Source organism: Panicum hallii, chromosome 3, assembly GCF_002211085.1.
Source record: "Panicum hallii strain FIL2 chromosome 3, PHallii_v3.1, whole genome shotgun sequence".
Lineage (NCBI taxonomy): Eukaryota > Viridiplantae > Streptophyta > Magnoliopsida > Poales > Poaceae > Panicum > Panicum hallii.
Window position 1 is genome coordinate 23,201,862 of NC_038044.1, and position 21,040 is coordinate 23,222,901.

The window sequence follows — 21,040 nt, forward strand, 5'->3', positions numbered from 1 at the left end:
TAGCTATGCTCAAATAGATGATTCTTTGTGTTTTGGAACAACTCTCAACTCAAGATCTTCTTCTCATAGCTTCAAGTCCTTCTCTTCTGCTCTAGAGTGGCCTCAGGTATTCAGGGTGTCAAAGGCAGCTCAAGTGACCCGGAGAAAGTGGTTATATAGTAGCCATAGCCATTGCCAACAACTTTCCCGAAAAGTATATAGCGTCGGTTAAACCGGTCCGATGCATCGATTCAACTGGTCACACTGAGCTATGAATAGTAGCCATTAGAGCCTAACTGCCTTAGGTGCTGATGTCATTGCATTGACGATTTACACCGATGTTCATCGGTTGAACCGGTGCTGAAAGAATTCTATGAGATAGAACGCGGCAACTCCAAATTCGGTACTGTATCAATAAACTACCAATGCACCGATGGCTCTAATGGTACCGTCAGTTTAACCGGTGCTGAAGCCTGTTTTGACCTGAACCTTATGGCGCTTCTGTGTAGATAGTCATTGCAATTTACCGTTGCACCGATGCCTCAATGATAGCGTCGGTTTAACCGGTCCTATCGACTTTTCTTCATATGATCGTCATCTCAACTTCCCAATGCACTGATCAGTTCAAAATCAGGTGTGTCAGTTTAACCGGTCGCCTATTTTCTGCGTCAACTTGATTGACTGACTTGGAGTTGAGTTTTTCTTCAAGTTTTTCTTCTTCCAAGTATTGCTTTGACTTCTTTGAGCTGTCTAGGACTGAGCTTGAGCAAGTGTGCATGATTTCAAGGCCAAACTATGCTAGCTCAAGCTACTAACTCAAGAACCCTCTTAATAGCATGGTCAAAGACTAATAACTATAAAACTTGAACTAAATCAAGTGTCCTTCATCTCCTTATAACACTTAATATTAGAAAGATCCTTAATCTTCATGTCTGAGTCTTTGACACGTAGTTCCATGCAAATTGAGGGGGTCTCCTTTCATATTTCATATGTGACATAACCAAAAATTGATATTTTCTTCAAAACATACGTTAGTCACATACAGTTATCATCAATCACCGAAGCTTACCATATGCATCTATCGGTCTAGATGCTTCACCTTCTAAGATCTTGCCAGCCGGCTTGATTTTTCTGCTACCAAATCTTTGCAGGGGTAGACACTTGGCCTGGGAAGCGGATGCACAGCCACAATTACCGTCAGCCGGAGCCGTTCCTTTATCAAGTGTGTGTGTTTTCCGGCCTCGCCATGATTTCTACTAGCATTATGCATTTCCATGTATAACGATGAGTTTTTCTCCCATCCATAGGTAGTGATCATAATCGGGGCCTCAGCATAGTGCTGTTGATATTTCAAGAGACGTTGCCGCCAAATAGGTGCATATTGCCGATAGATCAGCGCCAGCCTCCACCAATGAGAAGCAGCCTGGTTACGATAATCTCTGGCTTCACTCAATGGTAAACGACCTTTAATTTTTCCCTGGTGAGTCAGAATATGGTAGCTTTATCCCCTGAATTAAAGAGCTGCCACAATCGGTGTGTTTGCAGTACCAATGCTTGAAGCTGCAGATCGATCACACGCAGGAGGATGGTAGTGTAGTGTTCCGGGATGGCAGCTCAATAAAAGCCGATAGATGTCATCATGCACTGCACTGGGTAACGAGACTTGCATTTCCAGTATTAACGCAATTCCATTTCTTATTGAAAGAATGCAGCTCTTTAATTCCTAATTTGTTTATTTGAAGTTAATCATGCGTTTGATGTTGGCTAGGTACCTCTATGATTTCCCATTTCTTGGAGATGATAGCACTATCACTGTGGATGACAACCGCTTTGATCCCCTATACAAGCATGTTTTCCCACCTGAAGTGGCTCCTCAACTGTCCTTCATTGGGTTACCATGGAAGGTTAGTTGGTGCAAAATTGCTAACTCTTCAGCTCTGATGCAATTTGTAACTTACCCTATGGGGCTCTAATAAGATCTGAAAAAGCTTTAATTTCTTGCAAAAAGGAGAAAAAGCATGGATTTGAAAGCTTCCTGGTTCTGTTTCATCCAGGTAATTCCCTTTCCACGATTTGAACTCCAAAGCAAGTGGGTAATTCCCTTTCCGCTATTTGAACTCCAAAGCAAATGGGTTGCCGGGGTTCTATCAGGACGGATTGAGCTACAATCAAAAGAAGAAATGATGAAAGATGTGAAAGCATTTTACTTGAATCTGGAGTCGCGTGGATGCCCTAAGAGATACATACACTCAAACTTCTTAAACTATCAGGTAGCCTGTCCTTCCGATATATTTGACTTGACCACTGCCCTCTATTGCATAATTTAATGGTTGATACATTTGAATCCTTTTATAATGCATGTCCTACCTGCTCTTTGAATATGACAATTGGCTCGCTGAGCAATGCCGCTATCCACCGATTGAGGAATGGAGGAAGCTGATGTATGCTCCTAATGCCAAGAATAAGGTGTCCCGTCCTGAGAGTTATCGGGATGACGACCATGTGGTGGCTGAAGCAAATGAGGATTTCAAGAAATACTTGTAAAATCCGTCTCATAACTCTTATTCCAAATTTATCTTTACGTGTCTATATGGCCATCATTAGAATAAGTCAACAAACTTTCCAGGGAAGTAAGTTGTAGATGACAGCCTCAAATCAGCAATGGGCAGATATACTTTTGTCAGCATTTATCTTGTTTTCTAGATGGTCAAAAATAGCAATCAAAAAGAAAAAAAAGGATAATAAAACGAAAAAAGGATAATTTTGCACCAGCCGGGAATCGAACCCGGGTCTGTACCGTGGCAGGGTACTATTCTACCACTAGACCACTGGTGCTGTTTTGATTTTGACAAAGAACTTTCTTTTATAGACCATCTTGTCAATGTTTTATTCTCTCGCCTTCCTGCGCTTGCTGCATGCCGAACCAGGGCAGCAAAGTTTTTTTTTTCCTTCAGAAGAAATGAATTCCATTTCTAATGAGCTGCCAGCACAGATCGTCGGCAACCAAAACACGGATACAAGACGGGACACTCCTGGATTGGATCGTCTTCCACAGCGCTTTCATGACCCATGCATAGCTGTGAGCATGTGCCACATTATTACAATCTCTAGACGTATGAACAATGGTAAAACTACTGAGATTCAACACGAGGAGGTCCACATTCTGAGGTGATACCTTGTTCCGGCAGTAATGACTCTGTTTCCAGAATAATTTTGCCGGCTAGCTCCCACGTTGACAGCCATCTGCAGTCCTTGGAGACAGACAGGAGATGATTTCCGCATGAAAGGAGTTCATCAGGAAGTCAATCTTTCAACCTAAAAATACAAAAAGAAGGGTAAAGCCAATGAAGAGTGGACGTGACGAGCAAGTGGATGAAATCTGGGCGAAATAGGCTGTCCTTTGTGGTCAAATCAATTTTGCACATGTGCGTCCATCCCATACTGTAATGTAACAACGTACACGTATAAGTTCAACTGGAGTAAGAAATCAAGTAATTGTCAAAAATCAGCAGGTACTTCTATGCCACCTGGAACAGTCAGACAGGGCTGCTGCTACCGTCCCATATGCATGCGCAAAGGATAGATTTCAATTTCAATAATTCGATTTACATACGTTCTTGAGATGGATTTAATAATCTGGATGCTGCATTTTCTAATATTAAATGAGTGTTTCTGTATATTTCTATGCATATCTTCTCATGCTAAATCTAATGGTTTATGGAAGCAATAGCCTTGATCAATACGTGTCTTCTTTTGCCCTTTGCGGTACTCTAGGTTGGAGGTCATAGATAAATGCTTCAGCCATGAAACAGTTGATGAAGAGACTGTCGATGCCTTGGTGAGTTACAATTTAGCTGCTTGTACTTCATGCCTTTTTAGCATTGATTATTGATTCATTATTGATCTGACCAGGAGAGATCACAGAATATTATTGATCGAACATGCCATTTTAGGCTTACCTTTTTCATGTCACTAGTTATTCGAAATCTTACAGAAACGTCTTGGGAGTTCTCTACTTGATGATGGGCCATATCAATTTCAAGCAATCTGGGCTGCTGTGGTTTGGATCTAAGGGATGTTATTAAGTAGTTTATGCACATGGTCTCCAATATGGTCTTGTGCACCTGATAACTTCCTAGCTTATTACCAGTTTCCACTGTCTTGGCATCCGTTTTTCTCCATTGTACTTTACTGTACTAGATGCCGTAAAATATAGTTCCTTGAAATCAGGGGCGGAGCCAGAATGGCCTTTGCAGCCCAAGCTAAAATAAGTGGGCAAATGTTAGGTTGATAAAAATAGGTCGGATGCTAGTGTTTTGGAATCTAAATACTACATGATGTACCAAGGGAGCACCTGGGCTTGGCCCGTGCTGTAGCACGCCCAGCACGGGCCCTGGCTCCGCCCCTGCTTGAAATGGTTTTGGTTTTCATATCCTGAAGCTTGTTAAACTTGCATTTCAAACTTGTTAAAGGGTCCCCCTTCGTAATCAGGAAAGTGAAGCGGCTAAGCTGAATGAAGAATGGTGTACATTGGCGCTGAAACGATTGAAAGAGGCATCTCCATTAGCTTTGAAGGTCTCACTGCGATCGGTATGTAGAAAATCGGAAGACCTAGGTTTTCTGTCCTTGTTCTGTGGGCTGAGGTTCCTTTTTTGCCATCTTGTAGATACGTTGCTCGTGAATACCTCATGTCTATCGATGGAATCTCGAAGCAGTTTTCTCATGAATTTTGTGAGGTATGTTCTTAACGCTTCTATAGGTGACTCTTATAAGTTTGGGAACTACAGTGTACAGTTCTGCTATAGGTGACATCTTTTTAGATATATTTCTGCTATAGACGAATTAGTTACGTGGTTCAACTGTAGTTTCAGCATGTTTGTTAAGAAGATGCCGTTTCTAATCCTACGGGTTCCAGTTTGCGAAAATGAGGATGATTTCATAGCATGGCCTAGCTCCTGGTAAGGTTTTCAGTTAAGTCAGGCTGCGAGTTGTATATTACTGAAATGGAACCAGAGCAACAGGTCATGATCTGCGAGAATGCAAATTTTGATTGTAAGCGAATATGGGAATTTTAGGTCATGATCTGCGAGAAGCATTTCATTTGTAGATTATGGGAACAGGGTAAATGCAAAATATTTCTTTGGTTGGCCATCCGTAACAGGTGCTGGACAGCTGACCGTTTGGCAAATAAAAAGAGGACTACCCCACCCGGATCAGTGTCCTCTGTTCGACCAGGAAGAGATAGTATATCCTTACCACATGTGTATTCTCGATGCAATTTTGGCACAGCATAATAAGTCCAGTCTTAGTGGAGGCTTCATAAGAGTTTTATGGGCGCTAAATTTTATACCATATCAACAAATTTGCTGATATGACAAGGGTTATTATAAGGAAAGAGAAACGTGATTTTTATGAGATGAGAGAGGAGTTTCATCCTCAGGATACTCATCCAGCTCGGTTACTTATCCAGCTCGGTTACCTAGTTCCTACTTTTGGTAATTGTACAATGAAACTGTGCATTGAGACTGGCCTAAGATCCCTGAACTTGGCTAGCATATATAGTGCCTAGCTGCATTGAGCCATCCTTTGCAAGCTGGTGGCTCACAACCTTGAAAAAAGGGTTCAGAAACAGCAGAAGGGATTCAATTCCCTGATCATCCTAGGAGCGTGCATCCTATGAAAGTACAGCAATGCTTGTGTTTTTGATGGGACAGCGCCCCGCATCCAAATACCTCTACTAGCCTTCAAGGATGAGTTCCATCTATGGTGCTTAGGCGGCGCCAAGGATTTAAAATCCCTGGGCCAGGGAGGTTTGATGATGTCGGTTAAGACATTTGGGTCAGGTCGGGTCGCCTTTTTAGTTGTTTCCTGTAAGTCTTCTTCGTAATCTTAATACCTCCCACTCTTGGTCCAAAGTGGGATGATGTCTTTGTAATAGGGCCTTTTAATTCTCTCTTAATAAATAAATATACAGCTCTCCTTCGAGGAAAAAAAAATGGTTGCGCCCCCCCCCCCTCCCCGCCAAAACAAGTCTCCGATGACTACAGAGAAATTAAAAAAAGAAAAAAGTTATCTCTATTCGCTTGTTCGAAGAATTGCACTTGTTCTCTACTTTAAAGCACTAACTTAAGCAACACAAATTGAAGCAACGACGAGAATGAATCCCCAAGAACAAGAACAAAGAAAGAAAAATGTCTAGGCCGGCAAGAGATCACACAGATATATGTAAACTGGTCGTAAAAAAATAATACATTGATGTATAGTTCAAAAAGACCGAAATCCCAGTTTCATCTTTGTACTGATTTGTGTCTCTTGTCTAGAAATGATAGCAGTATCCAACTATCATCCACTAGGCTTCTAAAGCCAAAGATTACGCGCCTAACAATCGTCCTATAACCATGACGGGCGGAGATGATATTGATAGTAGCTGGTGTTTTTTCTAAAAAAACAATCTGGTTTAATTTATATTTACTGAAGGAACAAACCAAAAAGGTCCCTCTTAACAATGGTCGGCAAGCAGTTGGTGGAGTGGGCTCCACCTCACAGCATTTGGATTATCCTCCTCCCCATGAGGTGACTGCCCCTCCATGGCTATTTAAAGCCCTTTCTTCCTCAGTGCATTGCAAGCATGGGAAGGGAGATCAATGGAACACGAAGAGGAGCTGCCTTCATCTTCTTCTTCCTTGGACTACCTGACGCAGTGCAGGATCTGTCATGAGGAAGAGCACGAGAGGCGCGCGACCATGGAGTCCCCTTGTGGGTGCTCTGGCTCTCTCAAGGTAATAGGAAAATGCATAATTGTGATATTGGTCTGTTTTTCTTGAGGTAATTTCTTCCTTGAGACAGTGATTTGATGTTGTGCTGCTATAAATGTGCAATTGTTTGTGTCCATGCATGCAGTATGCTCACAGGGAATGTGTGCAGAGATGGTGTGATGAGAAGGGGAGCACCCTCTGTGAGATTTGCCTTCAGGTTGGTGTATCTGCATTCTTTTTTTTTTGAACGTGGTGTATCTGCACTCTGTTCTTCAATTTTCTTGTGAAAATTTTCCTTCTCTACACTGTCAACGAACGCCACGCTGTACTTCTGGGGTGGGTGGCAGCCAAAAAGTTGTGTTAGTGGGTGAAAGTGTCAGCTAGGCTCACTTTACTTCATAATGGACTGCAATTAAGGGTTGACAAGTACACAGTTCTTTGAAACCTAAGCAAAAGACATTTCTTTTAGGGTGAACAAAGTCGGTCTACCTTTCAACCGTAAGCAAGTGCAATATGGTCTAAAATATTAGTTACCTTGTGCCCAACTTCATCAGCAATGACATGTGAATCATAGCACTTTTTACATAGAAGCCGAATCGTTCTTTTGATTTATGCATCTTTTGGAAAGAAAGAGAAAAATGTTTTTTGTTCTGTTGCCAGAATTTCGAGCCAGGCTACACCATGCCTCCAAAGAAAACTCCGGTGGTTGAAACAGAAGTCACTATCAGGTAGATCTCTTCGTATACACACATATTCTTCTCTCTATCTACACATTCTGCTGCATTACTGTCCAATCAGGGCACAGGCTGATGGATGACAAAAAATAGATGCAACTGCTAGCTGATCACATTTGAGCTTAGCTGGCCAGTATCATGGCAGTGCCATCTCATCCAGCAGCAGTAACAGAGATGCCCGCCCTACAACGGAAACATACAGATTATTAGGTAGCACATTGTGTTCAGACAACCATCATCCAAACCACGACGAAAGCGATTAGGCTGCTAACAACCGAGGGTTGATGAGATCTGATCCATGTCACCATTAAACATTTTAAATGGCCAGCCAGGTAGACCCAACTCCTACCAGATGCGCAATGCCAGACGCCCAGACCCCACAGGCCAAGCATGTCTGTCCCAACTCCCATCCAGGTACAACACTACAACAGCATCTGGAGCACCCAACATGCAAGATCCAGCAGCAACACAAATGTAAGCAATATGCTGGGCAGAACTGGGAACAATTACAGTTTGGGAAATTACGTTTTCTCCTAGCTCAATGAAATCCGTAGACACACTGTTCATACAGCGCTTATACTGCAGTTGTTATTACCTTAGTAACATGGCAGGTACTGAACACATTGTTCATTGCCACGATGAACAGAAAAGACTCAACGATATGACCTGTGAGCTGTGCCCCTGCATTGGTGAGGAGAGTGGTCCTGTCAAAAGCGTGTGTCCAAAACCAAATCACACAATGTCAATGCACATCTACCTCACACCTGCAGCTGATGCCCCGGCCACTTGGTGTCTTCAATCACAATACACAGCATTAACCCGTTGCATCCTCACGCAAGGGAGAAAGTTGTAGGCATTTCAGCAACTAGATTTACCATTTTGTCCACAAGGGCTCCATTTACAGGGAACCCAGTTGCTAACTAGAGATAACAAGGACTTAATGGACTACTTTTTCACCCAAAAGTCTCAGATAAAATTTTTAATTTGAAAATGTTAACCCTGTAGAATTGAAAAGAAAACTGCAAGGGAAAATTTCAGAAATTTTGTTACAATTCAAAATTATTCAATGGGGCCTGTAGGAATTTCCTACTTGTGATCCTCTGGTCAATTGATGATGCAATGCTTCTCTTGCAGTGAGGACATGCAATCTGTGGAACCTCCTGAGAGCTTGATTGACGGTGCAGATTACACCGGGTGTTCCTACTCTGCAGATCGAGGAGCCATGTGGTGCCGGTCCCTGACGATTACGGTATATAAAGTGTTTGCAGTCTCGCAGCGAACTGAAATGACTGTCTTTCTTCAAGACAAAGTCCAGATGCATGGTGCCCCCTGGACTCTGACTTACGCAATCCTGTTGCAGTTCACCATTATGCTGTTGGTGTGGCATCTGGTTGCAGCGGTGACAGTTGAAGCGGCAGATCACTGCGCGTTCAGTCTCCTGACAGTGAGTTCAATGACATGGTCCCAGCTGAAAAAAGAGGCTCGGTACCTGATTTGATGTTACTAACAGCTGAGGGATATTTTCTTTGCAGATGTACTTGCTTCGTGCTGCTGGCATCTTGCTGCCATTCTACGTTGTCATGCGGCTGATTCGTATGGTCCAGAGGGGGCAGCAGCAATATCGCTTGCAGATGCTGGAGGTTAGTCCTGGCTTCCTTTCACTGATTTCTAGGGGCCACAGATTAGTTGACTAGAAACATGATGAGTTTTCCCTATTTTTTTCATCTGTTTCTGCAGGACCAAAGAAGAAATGCATCAACTATGAATCATATGCATGGCCAGGAGGAGCAGCAGCTAGTGATTAGTATTCATTAAGCCAAAGAATTTAACAAATCAAATATAGAAGGTTGCGCAGATGTACATTATGTACTGCTGGGGAACAATTTTCAAACAGAACATCATTTGTAAGCTTCCAGTCTCGAAGTTGTAGGTGAAAGCAGCAGCACTTTCTCCCCAACATTTATGTATTGCTGGGAAATATGTTCAAACAGAACATCATTGTAAACCTTCAATACAAATATAAGCTCAAATAAGGGGAGGATAAAACGAAATCAAGTCGACATACTCATGCTTAGTACTTTTTCATGGCTAGCGGAGTTGGTTGAAGATGACTAATTAATCTAGCAAGTGCACAATTTCAAGGGAAATTTTTCCGGGTATCAAAATTCTAAGGTAATATCCAGAAACGAAAAAAAAGGTAAAAGAGTTCAGCACTAAAGTACTTCATCATTTATCATCATGTAACCCTTTTTCCACCAGCAACTGGAGAAACTAAACAAGAAATAGTAAAAATGGCATTTGCACATAACACTTCAGAGGGAAACAAATGACATGTCACTGTCAGTCAATGGGACAAGAAGGAAAGAGATTACTGCTATCTCGCTAATACTCTGGACACAAAAGTTTCTCTGTGGTAGAACAATCATGCATCCAGGTTGTCAGACTATTTTTTTTACATAAGTAGCCAAACACACATGCCTAATGTATTTATTGACATGAAAACAAACCAACAGCACAGCCTGTATGAGGACCACATAAGTACCCGATACACTAAAGAAGTCAATGTCTAAGCAAAGATAAAAACCAAAGCCTCCAGTTGTATCTTGCGCAAATTTAAGGCCTCACAGTCATGTCACCCTCATTATTTTCAGTTCACTCATACTTGCCTAGTGATCCGATCAATCCAGGAGCGGAGCAATAGTAAACGAAGATCTGCATCTGTCAGAATTAACTAAGAGCAGGGACTGGAATAATTTGAGCTCACCAAACATAAGCATACAGGTCACAAAATGGTGAAGCAGTACCCAGAGTCACAGGATCTAACAAACTCAATAGTAGATATTTGTTAGCATCATACCAACCCAGTGCCAAGCTGGAAGCACCCACCACATGGTACACCAAAAGTTTTGCATGAGATGTGATACATTTATTAAGGTTTACTATCATGTACTCGTGTGTAAATCCAGTTACCGGAACAAGAGTGTAAGATAGCTTTGTAACAAGAACATGACAAAATAGTACAATGCGATGACAATTTGGAGGGATGAGAAATTATCCACATGTAAGTCATCTCCACAATCTTCACTATTAGTCTATAGAGTTCAAAAGAAAACAGCATAATGCAGATCTAATTATTCTTTTAGAGAAAAGGTTTCCCCGCTTTATTTCAAAGAAACAAAGCACAGCGTTCAGCGGTTCAGATTCAGGTTCAGGTTTTTATGCAGATCTAATTATCAAAGGCCCAACAAACTAGACGTCAAAGAACCACAGCAACAGAGCTCCATCAAAATCACAAGGTAATTAAGTAGAATGCAACTGTGCAGTATTTTGTTAACAGAAAACATGTCCATAAAACAGAGCTCGTCATGAACTTTCCAGCCTGTGAATAGCTGCAAAAACTCCACCATTTAGGATTTTAGGCCAGGAAAGAAGGTCAATCATGTCAAACTTTTCCTAGCTGTAGGCATTTGAATATTTTATATGTTCTTTTCTGTAATAACATGAAAATAGAGAAAAAAGAAATAACTCAGATAACTAATTGATCGAAGAAATGAACAAGCTTAAACGTTAAGGAAGGAGCTATATCATATGACCATGTGAATAACAAGCTTTTCCTGACACGATGTGATAAATGCCTCAATCTCAAAATAATGAGTGATAAAGAAGAATTTATAAGTTACAACTGGTAGTTGAAGAGCAATACCCTTTAGCTGTAATTCAGCAGATGGTAGGCCTTGTATCTTGCAAAAAAGTTTTGACTGTCAGATGGCAATTATATTAAAGTTGACCTGAGATGATAAAACAAGATTTGTAATTCAAATTCTCCGTAAAAGAATAACTATTTATCTTAACATGGTATGATAAATTTGTGCATCACAAATATTGAGTGATAGAGAAGCATTTAGAAGTTATAACTAGTAGTTGAAAGAGCAGTAACCTTTAAGTGTCTTGAAGAATGCTAAAAGGTATCAGCTATAATTACAGAACTTTGACCGTCAGGTCAAAATTATATTAAAGCTTGACTTGAAAGGAATAAATGATGACACAAGTTTGTAATTCATATTGCTTGATACCTAAGAATGCTTCTGTGTGGCCAGTATGTTTGATGTCGTCATCCTTCACTAATCTAGTCTAATATTCCAACCAGACCACACATAGCACATCTTAAACATCCCCAACAGTTATGCTCAGTGCAAGGACTACTAAATCTTGGTAAAACATAATATCTGTCAGTTCCCATCACAAAAGATAAGTCATGAGGTGCTTCACTTTGCATAAAATAAGAAGAGCATCAACAGTTTTTTTTTTAAGGAATAATACACAAGAGCTGGTTATGACTCATGGGCTATATACTATACGAAAGTGATCTTACTGAAAAGCACCAAGGAGCAGAAACTATCATGTTAGAATAGATCTCAATAAGTCTTAGCCTGTGTATGGGCCTCATGACAATAGAAGGTCACACAGGTTCACATCTGCTAAGACATAGCATGGATGAAAGAAACTTGAGATGAATGTGCAACGTGAGTTCAAGTACTACTTTGCCAAAATTGAAATTGCAGAAAGAGGCCATTTTGAAAGTAACAGTGCAACTGTACATGGTGCTACTGCTTCAAACACGCATTGCTCATAAGAACTTAGTTTTCCACTTCTCTATAGAATTTCTAGTGAATGTGTATCTCAATCAGCAGGGGAAATCAGTCATCATTCAGTAGTGGAAATTTTACTTTAGGGTGTAAATGAAAATACGGACATTCAGCATAAGCCTAGTGACTATTCATTGCTTCATTTTAGCATTAAAGAAATATATTATAACATGCTTGCTCAAATCAGGGAGTAGTGGCCTTAATTTCTAGCCAGCTCCAATCTGAGCCTAAAAATCACGAATATATAAACATAAGCATCTAAAACTGGCTGAAGAATAATATTCAATGAGGCTTTACTGTACATTACATCTGAGCCTGACGAAAAACAAAACAACTACAACATAAATTGACTGAACATTTTCGTTCCAACAAATATTAAAGAACGTATCTTCAATGGCACATTACTATACAGCATAGAGGGAAAAAAGGTAGCAGCTCTCCTAAATAATCAAACTTAATAGCACCATGACAATATGCCACATTCCTGCTGACAACATAGTAATCTTAGAACATTCTGTTACCGGTCTGATTTGGGATAGTTCTCTTGACCCGACTCTTCATTCTCTCTGCCCACTCATGGAACACATTAGAAGCATCAAATTTCCCTGCAAATTTTACTTTCTGAGCCAACTCATACAATATGTCTGGATTCCCAGACTTGGAGAAATCTGCAGCAAACTTATTATAGTCTATCTGTGGAGCCTTCATCCCTTTGTTGATCATCTCCTCGATAAATTTACATGCCTCCTCTGGCCTGCCATGCCGTATATGCCCATTGATGAACACCGTGTAAGAGTTCACATCAGGACAGATACCTTTCCGGTGCATCTCCTCCCACACCGCACAACCCATTCCGTAGTTCCTACCACCAAGGAAATATGACTTCATCATCATGTTGTAAGTATGGATCGTGGGCTCAAGTCCCTTCTTGATCATCTTCTTGTATATCCTTGCAGCATCGTCTGGCATATTCCTATTTGTTAGCAGCTTAATCAGTGCATTGTAAGTCTGGGCATCAGGGGGGCATCCCTTCTCTGTCATCTCCTCCAACACAGCAGTCACTCTGTCCATACGCTTTGCGTTACCATATCCAACAAGCAAGCATGTATAAGTAGCAACATCTGGTTGGCATCTGGCCTCCTGCATCTCGTCAAAGCACTGCATTGCCATTTCCATCTTCCCCCGCTTACAATGGTCACGGATCAACATTGTATAAGTCCATGCATTTGGTGGAGGTCCCTTCGCCTTCATCAGCTCAAACATCTTCACGGCCTCATGTCGCCTCTGCCCACGCAGCAGCCCCTCAATCATTGTGTTGTGCACAACGACATCTGGCTTCATCCCCTTCTCCAGCATCTCATTCCAAACCCGCCCAGCCTCAACTAGATTCCTCGCGTTGCACCATGCCAGCATCAGAGCAGTATAAGAGCGCAGATCTGGGGTGTACCTGTCATGCATTTTGTCAAACACCTGCCTGGCCTCCCTGCCTAATCCCTCCTGGGCCAAAGCGACGAGCAAGCAATTGAACGACTCCACCCCATCATCGAAACCATTCTTCCTCATCAACTCGAACACGCCAACTGCATTCTTGATCTCGCCAGCTGCTGCGAAAGACTTAATGGCGATCTTGAAGGCATCCATGGACAGGGCCCCAGCCTTCCCCATTTCTTGGACCAGCGCAACCATCGACTCGAACTGCCTCGCCTTGCCAAGGATGTGGACCATCTTGCAGTAGGTGATGGTGGTGTGAACGAAGCCGCCGGACGCGGCAGCCCACCGGAAGAAGCGGTGGGACGGCCTGTGTGCGTGCTTGAAGCGGTCGAGCACCGCGAGCACGAGCGCCTCGGAGAGCGGCGGCGAGAGCGCGGACAGCGCCGCCTCCAGGTTCGCGTCGGCACCGGCGGCGACCACGTCTGCTATGGCCGCGCACACGCGGCTCACGTGTTCCTGGTGGCACGACGCTGCCACCGCATCCTGCTCCGAGGTGGAGAGGCACCTTGCGGCGGGAAAGCCCAAGAGCGCGTCGGTAGCCCAGCTTGCCGGCGGCGCAAGGAGAGGGGAACCTGGGAGGGAGCGGGATCTCGCCGACAGCTGAGGGATCGCGCAGCCAGCAAGCGGGACCACGCCATCGCCGCGTTGGCGTCCACCACCGGAGGAGCCGGAGGTCAGATGCGGTGGGGGCACCGGTGGGGGGAGATGAGGTGGACGAGAGGTGTGTGGCAGTAGAGGCGGAAGTGGACAGTGAAGGCGATGGAGACGATGATGAGGACGAGGAGGAAGAACACCAGGCACGGGCACAGCATCACCGTCGCCGCTGAGGGCTCCCGCGGCGGAGAGTAAAGCGGCGGCGACTTGCTGGTCTCCATGGAGGGCGGCGGCGGCGGCGATTGTCGGTATGGGCTTAACGGCCATGGAATGGAGGATGGTCGAGCGTCGCCTGCGCCACTGTGGGGATTTTGCCAGAATCTTGGTGGGCGTAACCTCAGTTGGGCTTCAGTAATTCAGCCCATTCAGAATGTACCGGGTTTGACAAAAGTCCAAGATGTGGGTGGACCGTGGACATTGGAGGACGGCGGAGGCAGACGCGGTGGCGTGGCTGGAGTGGGGAATAGGATATTAGCATTGGGCTATCCCTCTGAAACAGCGCCGCTGTTGCGACCAGCCGTGTTGCCATATGAGTAGAAAAAATTTCACCCTTTAATTACTATCCATGACTCCCACCACCGCTCAGCTCTCTCTCTCCTCCTCCCCGTCTCCGCCGTCCCTGCTTCTCCTCCTGCCGCCGCCCCTCCCTCCTCCTCCTCGCTGCCGCCGCCCAATCCCCACCTCCTCCTCGTCGCTGCCGCCGTCCCTCCCCCCACTCCTCCCCCCCGCCTTCCCCATCCTCCTCCTCCCCTGCATCCCCATCCCTGCCGCCTCCTCCTCTCCCACTCCTCCTCCCTGCCACCGACGCGGGCAAGCTAGCTCGGCACGGCTCGTGCACCCCTCCTCCTCCTCCTTCCCACCGCCATCCTGTCCTCCCCTCCCCTCCTCCCCACCGCTGACCCACCCCTCCTCCTCATCCTCCTTCTCGCCTACTCCTCCTCCCCGCCGCCGACGCAGGCACGCGACGCGGCGAGCGTGACACGTGGTGCGAGCGGCATGGCGAGCGTTGCCTTTTTTTTCTAGAAATGGCACCACCGCCTATGAGAACCAAAAAAGAGAGCATGAAGCCTATAAAATGAAGAAGCAGCGAGCTGGCCCATCTTAATGGACTTGCTTTTGTATATACCTCCCAACTAGCTTACTATTGTACCCTATTGTACCCCATTAGGTATTAATCCTAATGTATGCTACATATATTTAATATATGCACAGTCACGTTTAAGATGCATTTCAATCATCGTTATTCCCTACGCGCGCCAAGGCACGCGACAATCACTAGTGAAGAATACGAAACCAAGCAAAATTTAGTAAAACAATCCACAAGCTTAGTGCTTTTGTACCATTTAATTTCATGCTTGAATCAATGGTTGACATTACTTCTAGAGGAAGTAAAAAGTAGAATAAAGTAGGGGTTATTACGTTCTAGCCCTTATTTTGAAATCCAATTGTGATTTTACCTTCACTTTTGCTCCGTTTGTGATTTTATCCCTACTTTTTTACAATAAATACTCTTCTCACCCTATTCCGTGAACAACATATAATGGTGTCAAGTTTGCCTGGCAGAAGACAAGTTTGCCTTGCAAATATGTCCCTACTTTTATAAGAATATTATGATTTTACCACTGCTTTACATGAATCACCACTATTTTAAAATGAAATATTTGGACAACATTCCAAAAAGAAATTTTCCAACCACATTTAGAATATAAGCAAGGATTTTGACAAATTTTGTCAAAATTTTGACAGCACCATGACACAAAAGTAAGTACAAAGCCACATGCATTTCAAGATAAATAATATCCCATCATATATGTCCAACAAAAGCAACAACTAGGAGAGAGATAAACCACCAGGTCACATCCAAACTTACATGTCCAGCAAAAGCAACACCTAATATTGAGATACTACATGTCCAAAAGTAGTGCATCACATTCATGCATCTATTCCTAACAATACAGCTAATCTCCCTCCTCTTCCTGCTCTTCCTCTCCCTCTCCTTCCCTCAGTACCTTCTGATCTTGTTTCACTTGTTCCACTTGCATTTGCACTTCCCCTTCCCATTCCCCTTCCCCTTCCCCTTCCCTTCCTCAGTGTGACGCCCCGAAAATTCGCCAAAGAAATCACACGCTAAAAACATTTTCAGAGACGTTTTCATCGAAGCCCTAATTCCCCGAATCCCCGAAACGATACCGAATCCGGCCGCGGTCCCGCCCCTCGTTCTCCTCGCGCAGCGTGCGAGCATCGCGCGCGCGTGGCCGACCAGCCGCGGTCACCGCCACGAATCTCGCCGGCGCGAGCACGCCCGCCCGCCCGCTCTCTCTTTCTCTATTTCCTTTTTCCCCATTTCTCCTTTCCTCTTTTCCTTTTTCATTTTTCCTTTCCTTTTTCCTTCTTCCTATTTCTTTTTCCCTTCTCTTCCTCTCCCTCCTTACTTTTTCCTTTCCCTTTCCTTTCTTTTTCCCCCTCCTCCCTCTTCTCTCTCCCTCCTCCCTCCCTGCTGTGCGCCCGAACACCACACCGCCCTGGCCGCGCGCCTGCTCTGCCCACGCCGCGCGCGAACCCCTGCCCCGGTCCGCCCCCAGGCATGCGCAACGCGTGACCGCGCCACTCGCCGCTCGCACCCCCGCCCCTGGCCTGCGCCTCGCCACGCCGTGCGCGCACGCGCGCGCCCTCCCCCGCGCGTGGCCCTGCCGCCCGTCGCCTGCCGCACTGCCCGCCGCTGGCGCCCCGCCCTTGCCGCTCGCGCTGTTGCTCCTGTGCCCGCACCGCGCCTGGCCCTCCCACGTGCACCACCGCGAAGCCACTGCCGAGCAGCAGCGCCGCGTCCTCCGCCGTCGGCACAAAGCCGCCTAGCCCGCTCATACCTGCCCGTGCCGTCACATCACCCCGTGCTCGCCGCCCGCACGCCGCTCCACGACGGCCGCAAGCAGCCGGAGCGCCATTAATGGCGCCCCGCACTGCCCGCCGGCCACCACCGTTCGGTCCCCTCCTTTCCACCGCCTTACCCTGCCTATAAGTAGGCCCCCGCGCAGCTCGTCTCCCCCACGGCCTCCACCACTACTCCCAGCTCCCTCCCCAAGCCCCCAGCGCCACCTCGCCGAGCCACCAAAGCCGCCGCCGCCCGCTCCCGTCGTCCGGCCTCCTCACGCCGCCCCGGCCCGAGGTGAGGCCGGGAATCAAGACCCCTCCTTCTCCCCTCCCTTTTCCCCCATCCCAGGCCACCATCGAGCCCTGGACCGCCGTAATCGGCCAGGCGCAGGACCCTCTCCCCTCCTTTGTTCTCTGCTGATGGGAGGAAGAAGAAAGGGCAAACTTGCCCCTAGGCCCTCCCCTTTCCCCCTATTCTTTTAAGAACCCTTCCACTCTTTGCTTTTATTTGCAAAAGAATCCCAGTTCTTTACGATAATCCAAAATAGACCCTTCACTATAGAAATTCAATTTTAAATAAACCCCTACACCTTTCTACTATGCCCCAAATGTTTCTAAAAATCATAACTAAGTCCTTTTCCATTTCATAACTATTTTCAAATGAGCCCCTGGACCCTTGTTTAACCCCTAAACCCCTCTTTACCTCGTCATTTCATGCGTCAAACGATCTCCGATCGACCTGAAACTTTACCACACCCTTTCTAGCATGGTTTTGGTCGTGTCATTAGGAAACCACCTAGAAATATTGCTCCTATCCCCATAACTAAATTATTTCCGATTCGAGCTCAACGATAAAAGCTTTTAGTTCTCTCGCCTGATTGTGTGCTTGTTGTATGCGTCATAGAACACGGTGTGAACGAGGGAGGACCCGTCTGCGAGCAAGCGAACGAGGACCAGTTTCGCAACCCCGAACCCGAGGGACAGTGCTTCAATCAGGATCTCCCGCAAGGATTTGAAGATGGCAAGTTCAATCCCGCCCTTTGATGCATGTTTCTGTCCTAGTTTTTATGAACACAACCCGTTGGCCTGTTTTATAAAAATGCATGGTTTTGCTTGAGAAAACATGGTAGGGTATGTCGGTGTTTAACCGGCTGCCCACCGAGGGATATACCCAAGGTGGTAAGTTTTGGGTGAGGGGACGCCGAGATCAGGAACTCGAAGGTGCAAGGAACACAAAACTTTAGACAGGTTCGGGCCGCACGGAGCGTAACACCCTACGTCCTGTATGGTGGTTTGTATTATCTTTGGTGTAGATTGACCTAATGATCTTCTTGTTTTGAGGGGGTTCCCTGACCTCCCTTATATATCCGAGAGATCAGAGTTACAAAGATGCTAACCAACCCCCATCGAGAGGTCACACCAGAACTGATCTCGAGTAGATCCTCTCCATGTTGGTTAGCTCTATCTCCTATTTAAACGGGATAAACAAGAGATAAACAAAATGAATAAGAGATAAGACGGGCTTAATCTCTTAAACTTCGTAACATGCCCAGCCCGGTGGCCCCGGGTCTGACAAGCCCCCGAGCTCTTCGTAGCTGAGTACTGCAGGCTTATCGAGTACTTTCGGAGCAGTCTTCGACTTCTTTTGAAGCTTCGTCTTGAAATCCTCCTTCGAGTACTTCCTTGGCTGCATCGAAGCTATGAGGTGCTCATGCCCCGAATTTCATTTCTGCTATGGTGTGCGATTGTAAAATCGCACTCCATATGGAGTAGCCCCCGAGCCTTAGGTTGAATCGAAGAATCAGGCTGAGGGTCCCATTTGTCTATAATCCTGCTTATCCTTCAAAAAATTTGAAAAATAAGTAGTCGATGCCGCGTATCCCGCAACCCCCGAGCCTTGAATCCAAATCCCACAAAATTTGAAGATAAGGATCTAACAGTCGTGGCATGCAGGCAAAAAATGACATCTTACGAGATTACCAAAATGATGGTACAGATGATGGGTATTAGGTTATGAACTTGAAAAACCCCTTTTGTCGGGCTAACTAACCCAGAAAAAATGATTAATCGAATATTCAATCCAAATAATCCACCAAACGACCCCTCAGATTCGGAATATTCTCGGAGGTGACTCCTAAACTTCGGAACAGTAACTTTTCCCCACCCCGCTGGTTATTTAACCCCGCGGTAACGGTGGAAAAAACCACGCTTTCAACCTGCATCCTGCCAAAAGCCACCAAAATCCCCAATCTGAGCTAAGCGCCGCCGCCATCCCCCCAAGGAAATCTTCCCGCTCCAACTCCCCCGCCACTCTCCCCGCAGCCCCCGAGCATCTCGTGGCCGACGAATCGGAGATGGCGCCCAAGAGAGCGGAGGTCGAAGGGAAGAAGACGGAGGAGGCGCAGCCTTCAACCGCTGAGTGGTCACACAGTAAGTGCTCCCTCAACCACCTTAAGAACCTAGTTTCCGAGGGGTTGCTGCAGGAGAGAACCCTTGTCAATTGGCGTCCTTCTTACCGTGAACCTTTTCCCATGGAAAATGTTGACGAAATCGTCACATTTCTCCATTTTGCCGAACGGGGACTGGTCCTCTCCACTTGTTTCTTCTTTCGTGGCCTTCTTTATTATTACGGGCTTGAGCTCCATCACCTCAACCCGAATTCTATTTGCCACATTTCAATTTTCATCTTTTACTGCGAGGCCTTCCTTGGAATCGAACCCCACTGGGACCTTTTCCGCTTCCTCTTCCGTATCAAACCACAGCCCACCACCAAGAACCTTTCCATTGTGGGGGGCGCCGGCATCCAACTGCGTCAGCGGGCCGGCGACAAATACCTTACATACAAATTCCCCTCCAACCTCCCTGGATGGAAAAACCATTGGTTTTACATCGAAAACCATGCCCCCCATCTGCCAACGAAGTCAAACAGACCACCTGTGATCAGAGGAGAATGGAACCTTGAACCCTCTGGTGGTGAAATGGACCAAGTCAGAGAGCTGCTGGGTGTCATTGAGGCGCAGAAGAAGGAAGGAGTGACGGGCGCCTCCGTCATGTTCGCCTTTTACAAACGCCGCGTCCAACCCATCCAGCAGCGACATCGCCTGGGATTTGAGTACACGGGCCCCGCTGATCCATCTCGCATGTGCGCAGAGGACTTGCCAGATGAAGTCGCGCTGCAGCTAGTTCAGCGGGTACTGCTAGATGTGGACGCCGTGCCGTATGTGCCCACCTTGTTCAGCGCACGGAATCCACCCAAACCAGTGAGTATTCGACTTCTTTTTGCTGACGATGACTACTTCTGCTTCGTTGACTGAAGAACTCTCTGCAGGGACACACGGAGGTATACCGCAGCTACCCTCCGCGACCTGACGTCCCCCGACCCGACCACCTGCTCCCCTCTGCTGCCGCTAAAGCCAAGAGGGCTCGCCTTGCTGCGGCTCAAGGCAGCAGCGAGTCCACCGAAGGCGTGAGCTCGCTGGCGGGAGAAGGAACCGAAGGGGAAACGCGCCGGGACAACTCCTCCGACCAGAGCGTGGAGTTGATCGGCGCTTTACCGCGGGTGCCGCAAGGCCATCGACTGGCGCGCAAGCGCAAGGCGCAGGAACTCGAGCCAGCCTGGTAAGAGCTCACTTGCTCGCTGTAATGTGTTGCCTTGATGCTGAGCTTATGACATCCACCTGTAGCCCTTCCGCGTCCTCCGCCCGGGCCGAGCCCGAAGGAGAAAGGACAAGCCCGGCGGCCGCCGCCGCTGTTACCATCGCCGTGGCGGGGACCGTGCCACAAGCCGGTGAAACCCCGCTGCCGGCCACGGAGGCGCCGCGTCAGGCCGTGCGGATGAAGAGAGCTATTAAGAAAAAATCCATGCTGTAAGTCATCTTCTTGGTGTACCACAAATGTCTTGATCTTTTGGCTT

General features: G+C 46.2%; 2 protein-coding genes, 1 non-coding gene and 1 pseudogene across 5 annotated transcripts; 2 read left to right on the plus strand and 2 right to left on the minus strand.

The window, feature by feature from the left end:
* The first annotated feature begins 412 nt into the window (after nucleotides 1-412).
* LOC112885363 lies at nucleotides 413-2,523 on the plus strand (annotated as a pseudogene).
* A 220-nt stretch (nucleotides 2,524-2,743) lies between these two features.
* TRNAG-GCC lies at nucleotides 2,744-2,814 on the minus strand. Its single transcript has one exon. It is a non-coding gene; the product is annotated as a tRNA-Gly (tRNA).
* A 3,779-nt stretch (nucleotides 2,815-6,593) lies between these two features.
* LOC112886343 lies at nucleotides 6,594-9,542 on the plus strand. Of its 3 annotated transcripts, XM_025952222.1 has the most exons (8): nucleotides 6,594-6,758; nucleotides 6,880-6,951; nucleotides 7,395-7,462; nucleotides 7,801-7,942; nucleotides 8,603-8,717; nucleotides 8,829-8,912; nucleotides 9,001-9,108; nucleotides 9,206-9,542. In XM_025952222.1, the coding sequence occupies exons 1-8, from the start codon at nucleotides 6,694-6,696 to the stop codon at nucleotides 9,281-9,283; spliced, it is 732 nt and encodes a 243-aa protein (XP_025808007.1). In that variant the 5' UTR covers nucleotides 6,594-6,693; the 3' UTR covers nucleotides 9,284-9,542. The 3 variants fall into 3 exon arrangements, with proteins under 3 accessions (XP_025808007.1, XP_025808008.1, XP_025808009.1); XM_025952223.1 differs by lacking the exon at nucleotides 7,801-7,942 and having other exon boundaries at nucleotides 6,600-6,758; XM_025952224.1 differs by lacking the exons at nucleotides 6,594-6,758; nucleotides 6,880-6,951; nucleotides 7,395-7,462 and having other exon boundaries at nucleotides 7,469-7,942.
* A 2,825-nt stretch (nucleotides 9,543-12,367) lies between these two features.
* Nucleotides 12,368-14,570, minus strand: LOC112886342 (pentatricopeptide repeat-containing protein At3g62470, mitochondrial-like). Its single transcript, XM_025952221.1, has one exon. The coding sequence runs from the start codon at nucleotides 14,524-14,526 to the stop codon at nucleotides 12,619-12,621; it is 1,908 nt and encodes a 635-aa protein (XP_025808006.1). The 5' UTR covers nucleotides 14,527-14,570; the 3' UTR covers nucleotides 12,368-12,618.
* Nucleotides 14,571-21,040: the final 6,470 nt, after the last annotated feature.

What these genes read in the sequence shown, in the direction of transcription:
- LOC112886343 (XM_025952222.1), top strand. Translation starts at nt 6,694, where the DNA reads ATGAGGAAGAGCACGAGAGGCGCGCGACCATGGAGTCCCCTTGTGGGT. An exon ending in GGTGCTCTGGCTCTCTCAAG is followed by an intron (nt 6,759 to 6,879) that starts GTAATAGGAAAA and finishes CCATGCATGCAG; the next exon opens with TATGCTCACAGGGAATGTGT. An exon ending in GAAACAGAAGTCACTATCAG is followed by an intron (nt 7,463 to 7,800) that starts GTAGATCTCTTC and finishes ATGGCCAGCCAG; the next exon opens with GTAGACCCAACTCCTACCAG.
- LOC112886342 (XM_025952221.1), bottom strand. Translation starts at nt 14,526, where the DNA reads ATGGCCGTTAAGCCCATACCGACAATCGCCGCCGCCGCCGCCCTCCAT.